General features: G+C 56.9%; 1 protein-coding gene across 2 annotated transcripts; it reads right to left on the reverse strand.

The window, feature by feature from the left end:
- Positions 1-1,373: 1,373 nt before the first annotated feature.
- On the reverse strand, positions 1,374-11,497 carry ZBTB39 (zinc finger and BTB domain containing 39). Of its 2 annotated transcripts, none has more exons than XM_039514560.1 (2): positions 11,404-11,497; positions 1,374-8,213 (listed from the first exon to the last, which is right to left on the reverse strand). In XM_039514560.1, exon 2 carries the CDS (start codon positions 8,116-8,118, stop codon positions 5,983-5,985), a length of 2,136 nt encoding a protein of 711 aa, XP_039370494.1. In that variant the 5' UTR covers positions 8,119-8,213; positions 11,404-11,497; the 3' UTR covers positions 1,374-5,982. The 2 variants fall into 2 exon arrangements, with proteins under 2 accessions (XP_039370494.1, XP_039370495.1); XM_039514561.1 differs by lacking the exon at positions 11,404-11,497 and adding an exon at positions 9,705-9,757.
- Between the last annotated feature and the right edge of the window lie 669 nt (positions 11,498-12,166).

The raw sequence follows: 12,166 nt of genomic DNA on the forward strand, positions 1-12,166 counted from the left end.
TTTCAACTACCTGAAAGTGGGGGGGTCCAAAGAGGATGGAGCTCGGCTGTTCTCAGTGGTACCTGATGACAGAACAAGGAGCAATGGTCTCAAGTTGCAGTGGGGGAGGTCTAGGTTGGACATTAGGAAAAACTTTTTCACTAGAAGGGTGGTGAAGCACTGAGATGGGTTCCCTAGGGAGGTGGTGGAATCTCCTTCCTTAGGGGTTTTTAAGGTCAGGCTTGACAAAGCCCTGGCTGGGTGATTTAGCTGGGAATTGGTCCTGCTCTGAGCATGGGGTTGGACGAGATACCTCCTGAGGTCCCTTCCAACCCTGCTATTCTATGATTAAACCGTCAAAGGACAGACAAGTCTAATGATCACCCCCATTTTCCAGGCTGGGGTCTGAGGTAAGAGAAAGCAGTTTGCCTGATGTCACATGTGAAGTTTGTGACGGAGATGGGAAATGAATCCAGATCTATTCATGTAGGGGTCATACTGCAGCCCATCCCCGTAGCATCTGGGTTGCTTCCACATAAAATCAGCAGCAATAGAGAAATCCCTGTAGCGTTTCTGGCACGTCTCCCAAAGCTCCCTGGCGCAGCTCCAGCACGATCTCTCCCGCAGTTTTACGGAACGGGTCTGGTTGGTGAGAAGGGGCAGCAAAGAGCTTGCCCACCCTCCCTGATGTCTGAATCTATTAAACTGGCAGGCGTGCTAGAGCGAAGCCAATTGACTTTCGGCTCAGTCTCCCGCACACGGCAGCCCTTCCACAGAGAAGACGAACGCCTGGGTTTTCTCCAAGAAGCACTCGAGACGACTCTCCCGGGGAACAGCTGCCTCATTTCTTTGCATCAGCTGAACAACCAGTTCGTTCTATCCCTGAACCGAGAAGGCAGACTTGTCCCTAGGGAAAGGAACGTGGCTCTTGAAAAGACCAGCATCATCTGCTTGTTAGTTTGCTTTGCCAACGGGAAGACAACCAGCAGGCTGTCTGGGCCTGAGCTGCAATTACACTAACTCTGGCAGCATATAGGGGCCTAAACGCAGGTATAAATGACTCCTTGAGAATCCCCCCGGGGCAATATAGAGCTGATGGAAGGGCCCTTGGCATAGGGGATGAATTGGGGGATGACCGGACGATACTGCACCACAGCCAATCTCTAGTCCCCAGATGCTACTGGAAGCAGAGTTTAATTTACAGCAGCCCTAAGGCCAGGGAGAGTGCAGCAGAATTACCGGTGATCCTTGACCTCTGCCACCGCCCTGGGCCCAGGAAAAGGGTAACCGAGAAGCAGGTCTGGGACCCACGCAGTGCTTCACCAGAAAGGCCCCAACTTCCACCTGCAGCTTAAAAATGATAAACACGAAGCGCAAGCGGTGGCTGTTTTCCATTTTATTATTCTAAATAAAAACCACACTTTGTGCTGGATGATGGAGTATAAAAGAATCCGATGTACAACGATTTTAGACATCTACTATTTCGGGTGGCGGGAAAAGTTTACAAAATATACAAAACTTTACAGCAAATAGATAGTAACCACTTAAATATCAGGTCAGTACCTACTATTAACTTAATGAAAAGGTTAGACAGTAATTACAACTTTTTTCTGCTTCATTTTTTTTTTTTTAAAAAGAGGTCTGGAGCCTTCGAGAGAGGGGAGGAACGAAAGCAAACCCCGTTTGTGTTTCAGAAATAAGGAGACCTGTCCCATAAGGTTACGTTCTCCATGGGACACCGCCGCCTTTTGGTTAGAGATGGGCAGCTTGCTTCAAGCTCCACTAGCGTGGCAGGTGCCTGGGATTAAACAGAACCCCCCCGACAATGCAGCTTGGATCGCTGATAACGTGTCCTGTTATAAGCCCCCGTTTCATCCCCAAGGATCCCAAAGCACTTTACAAACAAGAATTAAACCTCACACCCTCCCCCATGTGAGGTAGGTATTCCTTAGTGTCCCCCACGTTTACAGACTGGGGGGGGGGGGACCGATGCAAGAACACACACTGAGCCAGTGGGAAAGCTGGGAACAGAGCCCAGGGGGTCTCTCTCCCAGCCCCCTGTATGGTCTACCAGACAATACTGTTACCTTTTCCTATGTTAGGCAGTAAACCGAAAAACCAGCACTGGAGCCCGCTCCGTGAGCCGGGAGCATCAGCAGGACACGCCTGGCGTGGGAGACACGGCTTTTGGACTCTAGCCCCAGAGATCAGAGTGAAAGCATGAGAGAGCCTCCTTCTGTCTCTGGACTCCACCTAAGCCTGCCCTGCTGAGACACAGAGCAGCATGGACATTGCTCGTGAAGACTAGTTGATCTCCCACCCTGGCTGGCAAGACCCAGTGGCAGCCCCATGACAAAGGAGAGGCAGAAAACGGAATGGTAAAGCTGGTGGCACCAAGCAAAGGAAGAGACCTCGACACGCTGCAGATTGGTCATCGTGTCTGGGGTTAGGACCTCGCTCTCAAGCCCACCAAAGCCAGCAGAAAGGCTCCACTTGGCTCCCATGAGTTTGGGGCTGACACATTGAGGGAGGGCGCTCCGGAGGATGAGGGCTGGATCCCGAGGCCGGGAGGGAGAGCCCAGGTTTTGGGGCTCATCCCAATTCGGAGAATTCAAGGAGGAGAAACTAAGGGATTGAACTCGTGACAGAGTTTTCCAAATCGGAATTTTTTTCATTTCCCCGCGGGCAACCACCCTCGTCAAATGGCTGCCGATCTCGGAGTGTTTTGAGGCAGAATGTGAACGGGTCATAACCCAGGGAAGAGCCAAAGACAGAGGTGGGCACGGATCTGAGCTCAGGCTGCTCCCGCTTCCCCGACACACTGGCTACATCTACACTATGAGCTGCGGAGCCGTCGAAGCCTGGGTAGCGGCAGCGGGGGCCTGCCTTAGCCGTGCCAAGGAAATACCCATCAGTTTCAGACAGTCCCTGGGCCACCATGGATCCACGGCTCCCACAATGAGTCTGTGTACACAAAGGGGGACTCACGCCATAGCCACAGGCAGGAGTAATGACAAAGGTGTCCGACACCCCCTCTACGACAATCATGGGTTAACCTGTTCAGTTCGACATGAAGTCAGAAGTCAACCAGGGCTAATAAAGTTCGGGGCAGATTTAACCAACAACTAGAATTCTGTCATTTCAACATCCGCGTCCTCTTTTAAACACCTTCCCTGGAGGGCCATATCCAGGGGCCGGGTCAAGCTTGGGGCCACCCAGGGATGTCTGCGTATGGCACCCCTTAAACTGGTTAGCATTACACAGACCACACAGGGCAGATCTCAGACAACGGTCTCGCCACCACTGGCTTTTTTCAGTGTCACGCGGTTTGACTGAGGCACCAGTATTTGAAAGCGCACGTCAGGGCAGAGGTGAGCAGGGTTCCTTTTGCTCAGGGACAGGGGAGCTTTCTGCTCGGGAGCCGTGGTTGGTTCCCCGTGCGAGCTCAGGCACTGCCTGGAGGAAAGCAGCCGGATGCCTTCAGGGCTGTCTCCATCCCCTGCACTCACATGCCCTGAGGACATGCCGATGGGGCCGTTAAACCTCGACACTGAAACAACCACCATGAGCTGCAGACGGGAAGGGATTCTGACGACCGTGCTAAAACGCAGGAGTGTCCAAATGCAGCCAGGGATGCTGCCCTTCTGCAAATCCCACCCCAACCCTAGAGCGCAAAGTCCGACTGGCAGAATCGGTACCGCTCCTGACACTAATCAACAGATGAGCCAGAAACTCGCTTCATTCCCCAGGGCTCCCGGCACAATTAACTCTGAACCCCTTGCCCCTGCCTTCCTTGGCACCCCCAGTCATCACGGCCCTCCCGCAAACTGACTCCTGGTGCGCTAGGCTAAGCGAGCAGCCTCTGCTTATTGCTCACTCTTCATCCTACCCTTTATCACTAGTGTTCGCTTCACAGGGCCCAGAAACAGAGAGCAGAGTGTGGAGAAGGACGACGCTGCAGGGCTATTATTGCACCCGGGGGTGGAGACGAGGGGGTTTCAAAAAGGAACGTGAGGGGTCATTTCCCTAGATTGCTACATAATCATACTCATAAGTGCTCTTCATCTTCAATATGTTTTACAGACATTAACCGGTTAATCATCACCACACTCCAGGGAGGTAGGTAGGTACCACAAGTATTACCGCCCCCATTTTACAGATGGGGAAACTGAGGCAGAGAGGTGAAGCGACTTGCCCAAGGCCACAATGAAATTAGTGTTAGCGGTGGGGTTCGACCCGAGGAACGCCTAGCCCCCAGGCCAGACCAACGCTGCTTCTCTGCGGGTGGCTGCACTGCAGCGGTACCGAGCCTCCCAGCCCGGGGAGACAGACTCCTGCTGGTTTTGCTCGAGCAGGTGCACTAAACATAGCAGTGTGAATGTTGTGGCACCAGCGGCGGTTCCAGCTAGTCACCCGAGCTCAGACCCGGGGCTCGCCTGAGCCGCGGCCAGTGCCGCAATGTATTTTTAGCCCGGTACCTCGAGCGAAGCTCGGGCGAGTCAGCCCCTTCCAGCTGCAACACGGCAGAGAGCAGCTCCCTGGGCGGGGAGAGGCGGGGAGAGGCTGGCAGAGCGTTCAGAGTGTGGGGAAGTGCAGGAGCCTGTGCACAGGCTTCAAGCCCCGAGCGCTTCCAGGTTATGAGGTAGTACGAGTCACCTAGGCTGCTACATGTGTCATATTCCTGCCTTTCCACTCCCCGCCCCAGGGCAGTAACGCTGGAAAAACCACCCCGACCCTCACCAGCCGGCGCGTGTGAACAGCAACAGCGTTACCCGGTGAAAGCAGAAGGGGCGAACTCACGTCGGCACCGACTACATCCTTCGATAGAAACCACGTCACGGACGAGGGGGCTGTTCCGTTACCGCGGGGTCGGGGGCTAACGCTGCAGCGGGGAGAATGCTCCTCCTGCAGAGACACCTTCCCAGGAGTTAAGGCAACGGTTTCTTTTCACCCTCATTCGAGAGGGCTCTGCACGGGCCCTAGCGCCATTCGCACAAGGATGCCCAATGCTCTCCACACCCCAACCCCCAGACTGCTGCGCTACCGACTCAGGGAGGGCGGGGTGAGCTTCAGATCTGAGCCCCGGCAGCATTAACGTGCTACTGCAGGCCGCAGAATCCCAGGACTTGGAGGGGATGATCTCCGCTACAAACATTTCTCTTCGGTCTGGGTGGGAGGGCAGGGGGGAGACCAGGGGGGAAACCAGCCCTTCTGCCTGCGTTTGCTACATGCTTCCCCTGGCTCAGTGACTATTCAGAGAGGGTAAATTGTTCCCTCCTGCCAATCTAGCCTAGTCTATGGCGAGAGACCTCCCCTCTTCTCCAAGGAAGCTCTGCCCCGAGCTTGGGCTGCTCTGGGACTCCTTCATTTCCCGGGCTCGCAAATGTGACTGTTAAACTTCAGAAGCGGTGCCAGGGGGTGGGGGTGGAGGAACAATCGGCAACTGCGGCCCTGGCTCAGACGGGCGGCTAGAAGTTGCACTAATCCCCCTTTCAAGCACCGAGTCGAACTCCTGGAGCGCCCCCCCGGGCCTGCCAGCCCCCTCGCCCCCAAGGCCAGACTCTGCTTTGTTCCTCCCAGTAGCAGCAAAGCCGAGAAGAAAACCAACTAGTGTTTTCGTGTCCACCACCTTCCCGTCCCGGCTCCACTGAGGCTGGCTGTCAGGGCAAGAGCAGCATCAATCTAGGTGTGATCGCAAAGCCGCGGGAGGCCTGGCTAGGGTTAACCTGCCCAATGGAGAGAGGTGTCTATTTATCAGCTCCCAAACCCGGGAAGCAATGCCAACCCACGGAACTCTAACGGGACTGGAGGTAAGTAAAGAGAACGGGCGCCTTGGTTTGCCTCACGTGCTGTTAACTTGAAGGATGCTGACAGAAAAATCCCGAGGCAAGGGCAAAAAAAAGGAGAATTCTATCCACGACGTCCGACCGTTAAAACCTGCGGGGGGGGGAGTCACCACTTTATAATTCGTGTTTGCTCCCCGACCCCACCAGCGCCGCCCAATCAGCTGTCTGTGTTTTTCTCCGCATCTTTGGAATGGATTATGTACATGAACGTCTGTTCGATGGTGAAATCGGGCGGCAGGCTGCCTTTGTGCACGCCGACGTGTTTGCTCATGAGGTTTAAGGTGGAGCTGTAGTGTCCGCACACAGTGCATCGGTACATGAGGGCCCCCGAGTGCGTCTTCAGGTGGCACTTGATGGTGGAGCGGCCGCGGAAGAATTTGTGGCACACTTTGCACTGGTAAGGCTTTTCTCCCGTGTGAATCCTCCGGTGGTAGTTGAACTCACTCGTGTGGGCAAACCTCTTCCCGCAGACCTTGCAGCTGTACTTACTGTTTCCTGGCTGGTTCTGCAGGGCCAGGTCCTCGCTCAGGAACTCCTCCGGCAGCTTCCGCTTCTGGAGGGCTTGCTGCTGGAGCCGGTCTCCGAAGCTGGGCCGGACAACGTCCAGGGTGCCGCCGCACTTGTGCTGGCTGACGTGGTAGCGGTAAGCCGCTTCCAGCTTGAAGCTCTGGCCGCAGAAATGGCATCGGAAGAGCGCCTCTTCCATGCTCTGATGGACGGCCATGTGCTTCTCCAGCAGATGCCGGTCCACGAAGCTGTTAGCACAGATGGAGCAGGAGAAGACGGAGATGCCCAGGTGGGACAGCGTGTGCCACATCAGGCTGCAGAGGTTGAGCTGCCGCTGGTCGCACACACCGCATGTTTGGCCTTTCAAGTTCATGTGGTCCAGGATGTGGCCCCGGACGGTGTGGAAATCTTTGGCCAGTGGCTTCCCGCAGGCGGTGCAAACCAGCTCCGAGCCGGGCCCTCCGCCAAACAGGTTGAACTTGCTGGGCAGTGGGTCGCTGGGGTGGACGATGATGTTGTTGTCGAACACACCCTCTCTCCGGTGGAGGGTGAGCTGCCATTGGGTGAAGAACTTGGTCTCGCACATGTCGCAGGAGAAGAGAAAGATCCCGATGTGGGACAGGACGTGGGTGACCCGGGAATTCCGGTCCTGGAAGTGGGTCTCGCAGACCTTGCAGTTGCCGGTGAGCAGATCCACGTGGTCCCTCGCGTGCTGGCGGATCAGCTGGATGTTGGGTTCCAGGACCTTCTTGCACACCTGGCAGGGCATGGCCTTGCTCTCCCGGCTGTCATTCTCGAAGGCCAGCTCCTCCTCGCTGTCGTCGCTCAGCTCGATGACCTCCTCCACCGGGCCCAGCTCTTCGCTGGCGTCTTCGAAGTGCAGCTCGTCCGCCCCTAGGTCCTCCAGCTGCAGCTCATCCATCTGCCCGAAGCCCTGGTCTTTGGAATGGTCACTGTTGCTGGGGCAGGAGTTGCTCCCGGTGGAGATGTCCAGCGAGGTGTCAGCTGCGAAAAAGCTGGTCTTGCTGAAGTCCCCGTTGCTCTGGATCTTATAGGGCTGGCAGGTACTTGCAGTGGTTTGAACGGCCATGTTGACATTGCCCAGGCTGGGTTGAGACACCACGTTGGTGGCAGAAGCAAACTGCCCCGTCAGTTCCTGCTCTTCTGTCTTTGGAGGCGGTTGATGCATCAAAGGCAGGTTATGGCCGGCTTCACTCATGGGGTTCCTGTCATCCTCTTTGTAACCACCTGCCCCTTCCCCATGCAAGATGCAATTCCGCTCAGAGCCAAAGTGCTCCCCACTGCTCCGGAGCTCACCCAGGGAATGGTTTGGTTCTGTCGCCGCGCCGCTCAAAGGGCCTGAACAACCTTCTCCCGACCCAGAGGGCTGCTTGGTAATAGCCGAGCTCTCCAAGTCGGGAAAGGTGGAATGACAGGCCTTGAGCAGATCGTCCATGCCCAGCCTCTCCGCCACCTCGTATATGACGCCCACGTTGATAAGGTCCGTGAAGAGCTCAGAGGTGTAGACGAAGCTCAGGATCTTCTCAAAGTTGGCCGGCGTGATGAAGTCCACCACGTAGGTCCTGGCGGCGTCCAGCCCCGTGTTGAGGAAGAGGTTCTGGAAGTAGCCGGCGGCGCAGGCCAGTACCGCTTTGTGTGCGGCGAAGGAGCGGCTCCCCACCACGATGGTGACGTCGCACATGGTCTCCGACAGCCTGCACTTGTTGAGTTCCTTCAGCAGGTTGTTGGGGTGATCGGTGCTGTGTAGCTTGATTCTCATGCCCATCTTAGCAGTTCCTCAAGAGTCCCTCCTCCTGGTCAGCTTCTTATTCATTCGTTTGCCAGGCACTTAGCATCCAGGGGCTGGCAGGGCGAGGGGCTCTGAAAAGAGGAAAACGCAAGAGTTTACACTTCGGACTCCTCGCCGGTTTGCGGGGAAACGTCCCGGCATGTTTCACGATCGTGTAAGATGTAGCCAGGGAACAACGCAGCTGCATTGGTGGAGATTCTCTCTCCAATTACCCATTCAAAAGATACAGGGAGGTGAGGGGGCACGTCACAACTGAAAGGACAGAGAGAAGTGGCTGCATCCTTGCTACTCCCCTAAATGGGAGCGTGTAATTTGGCATAACGATTATGATGTCGGGACTCGAGACCTGCTGAATTCTATACACACACAAATTCTTTAGGTTTTTAAGACCAGGTTAGACAAACATGTGCCAGGGATGGTCTTGGTATCCTTAATCCTGTCTCGGCATGAGGGGGCATCCTCTCGAGGTTCCTTCCAGCCCTACATTTCTATGATTCCATTCTGTGTAGTGACCTCATCACTAATATCTGGTCCACTCTTCAAAGCTAGGTTGATGTAGGTTAGGTGCTCAAGGGTGTGAAAAACTCACGCCTCTTGGAGAGGTGGACGACCAACAGCGATGAAAACCCCCCTTCTGTGGCGGTATGAAGCATCTACACTACGGTGCTACAGTGCTGTAGCTCTGCTGCTGTAGCACTTGCAGTGTAGACGTGGTTTGAGCGTCTTCCAGTTCTGCATTAAGTGACATGACTAGCACCTAAATTTTGCTCTGTACAATTTAGAAGGTATAAAGACACTGATGGAATAAAGAAGCAGTGAAGGGTTAAGGATTTATTTTCCCCTCTCGTGAGAGGCATATACTAGATATTTTTTTCTAATGCTTTGACTACACACAAACTGGCTCTGATCTCAGTTAAACCAGTGAAACGTCTGTATGTAGACAACGCCTAAGGAATGGCTACTATTCTTATCTCACGGAGATCCAACATACCCCCAGGCAATTCACACTTCACCATCAGAACTGGCAGAAGTTAAACATACAAGAACTGCCACCACAGAAGAGACTAGTGGTGCAGCGAGTATCTCACCTGAGGTTTATGAGTGAACCTAGTTTAAGGTCTTGCAGCAACACAAGGAATAACAAATAAGTCTGCAACTTTAAGAAGCGTGTGAAAAACTTAGAGGAGGTTCTTTCCTTCGCCTCCTGTGTCTGAGCTATGCTATAGCTATTATTAAACGTTGTCAGCTTCCTGCCTCAAAAAGCAAACAGGGGAGTACCACAACAAGCAACCCCCAGGTATCCCCCCGGCGGAGTCCCTTTGATTGGCCTAGACGAGAGAGGCTCAAATAGGGGCTCAGGTCAAAGGTGCAAAAAGACCAAATAAAAAACCCTTGCTATGAAAAGTAATGTACTTCGCCAGTCGCTATCTGAGCTCCTGTTTCTACGTGGGTCTCCGTCTCCCAGCCCGACTTCTCTCCCAGTTCTGGAGCAGCCTCGTTAGCTATGTTTATAAATCCGCAAGGTGGATCACAGACTCCTACCTCACCGGCTGTGCACTCACTTCTAGAAGTTTGCCAGGTCGGATCTCATTTCAGGTCTGGCCCCTAGTTCTAAACTCTTTACATCTTTTTGAATTATTTCTCTGCTCTCCTGGGCATTTGCAACACCCTTCTGTGTAGTACAGCCTGCAATTGTCCACCGTCTTTCCGGACCATAATTACAGAAGACTGGACTTGTGATACCGATCTCTGCAAGACCCAACCAGGCCACTCCAACTCGGCCTGCACCCCGTTTTTATGAGCTGTTGGACAGTTTTCAAATCGGACAGACTACTCAGTATCTAAACGTCTCCATGGCAGCAGCACGCTTTGAACCTCAGCCCTGCCAGCCTGTTCTCAATTTTTCCAGGACACCAAAGGAGACAAGAGGAAGATCCAGATAGGGAGCAGGGAGGTGACCCAGGAAGTCCAAGGTTGCTCCAGTTTAGAAGCTGGGAAAGAGGGTGTCCCAGTTTGCAGACTCTTGGCACCCGGGGGATTTTCTTAAATAGGGAATCTTGGAAAAGGAAAAGCAAAGCCACCCTGGTCAATAACGTATCAGGGAAATGGGCGATAAAGGGGGCTGCTCTGTTTGGATCTCAGAGCATGCAATGCTACCCCTGAACCTAATGGTAGGTAAGTCACCCCAAACCCCATTAATGTTGCCTATAGCAGCTGTTTCTCCTGCTTCGCAAACACACAACCTCGGGTTTGCCTGTTTATTTTGTGTTTTTCTTCCCTCTGCTAGAGAGCGAATACCCCAGAGGCCAAAAGAGGGGCTGGGGTCCTCAGGATAAAGGGGGGGAACGGATAGGGGGAGGGGGAAAAGATGAAGGGGGGCTGCCTTCTATCATGAGGGGTGGGAAGAGAGGGAGTAGGGAAAGCGGGAAGCTGGGGGGAACCACCCGGGTTCTCCCCCTTGGTGTGTGTGTGTCTGGGGGGGAAATAGGGGCTCTTCCCCATCACAGGGGTTGGGGGGGGGTGGATGAAAGGGAGGGAAGGGACATGGCGAGGGAACGGGGCAACCCAGCAGGTGGCAGGCAGGGCGAGAGGGGGCTCTTTACCAGGGATGGGGGGAGGGATTTGGAGGATAAGGGGGCTAGGGGCTTTGGGGGCCGCGTGTCCATAGGTGGGGAGGGGAGAACTTAGGAGGGGGCAGAGAGGGCAAACGAGGAGCCCCCTATACAGGGAGCTGGGAGCCCCCAAGAGGGAGGGGGAGCCCCACCTGCGAGGTAGGTGCGGAGAGATGCCAGAGGCGGAGGAGCCCCTTGCACGGGGGTGGGGGGGGTCTCCTACATACAAGGGGAGCAGAAGAGGGAAGCGTCCCCTACATGGAGGGAGAGGATCCCCTACACGAGCAGGGGAGGGAGGGAGGGGGAAGACGGGGGTCCCCGAGACAGGGATCCCTGGACACAGGGGAGGGGGAGGCGGGGGGGGACGGGGGATCCCCTATACCACAGGGGGGCAGAAGGGGGTCCCCATTTGGGGAGGGCAGGGGGTCTCATGGGGTGGAGGACCCTATTCGGGGTCCTTCATTCAGGGGAAAGAGGTGGGGGCCCCCATGGGGGCGGGGCGGCAGGAGGGGGTCCCGCGGGGGCAGAAGGGGCAGGGGTCAGGAGGAGGGGCGGGGCAGGGGGCAGGAGGGGCGGGGTGGGCGGGGTGGGGTCCCGCGGGGGCGGGAGGGGGCGGGGCGCGGACAGGAGGGGGGCGGGGCCCCCTTACCCGGCGGCTCCGGCACCAGCCCCGCTCGGCTCCACACAAAGGCTCCGACCCCCCCGCTCCGTCCGCCCGGCCCCGCCGAGGAGCGGCCGCGCCGGGCCCGGCAAGAGGCGCCATCCGGCCCCGCGCAGCGCCCCGAGCCGCCCGGCCCAGCGCGGCCCGGGGCCGGGGGGGGGCAGTGCCGCGGGGCGGGGCGGGGCTGGTGGTGTGGGGGGAAGGGGGCGGGGACAGGGAGCTGGGGGCGGGGTGGGGGCAGGAGGAGTGGGGAAGGGGCGGGGACAGGGAGCTGGGGGCGGGAGGGGCAGGAGGAGGGGAAGGGGCGGGGACAGGGGAGCTGGGGGCGGGGTGGGGGCAGGAGGAGTGGGGAAAGGGGGCGGGGACAGGGAGCTGGGGGCGGGGTGGGGGCAGGAGGAGTGGGGGGAAGGGGCGGGGACAGGGAGCTGGGGGGCGGGGTGGGGGCAGGAGGAGTGGGGAAGGGGCGGGGACAGGGAGCTGGGGGCGGAGGGGGCAGGAGGAGGGGAAGGGGCGGGGACAGGGGAGCTGGGGGCGGGGTGGGGGCAGGAGGAGTGGGGAAAGGGGCGGGGACAGGGGGCTGGGGGCAGGGGTGGGGGCAGGAGGAGTGGGGAAGGGGCAGGAACAGGGGGCTGGGGGGCAGGGGTGGGGCAGGAGGAGTGGGGAAGGGGCGGGGACAGGGAGCTGGGGCGGGGTGGGGCAGGAGGAGTGGGGAAGGGGCAGGAACAGGGAGCTGGGGGCAGGGGTGGGGGCA

Source organism: Mauremys reevesii, linkage group 25 (assembly GCF_016161935.1).
Source record: "Mauremys reevesii isolate NIE-2019 linkage group 25, ASM1616193v1, whole genome shotgun sequence".
In the NCBI taxonomy this organism is placed as follows: domain Eukaryota; kingdom Metazoa; phylum Chordata; order Testudines; family Geoemydidae; genus Mauremys; species Mauremys reevesii.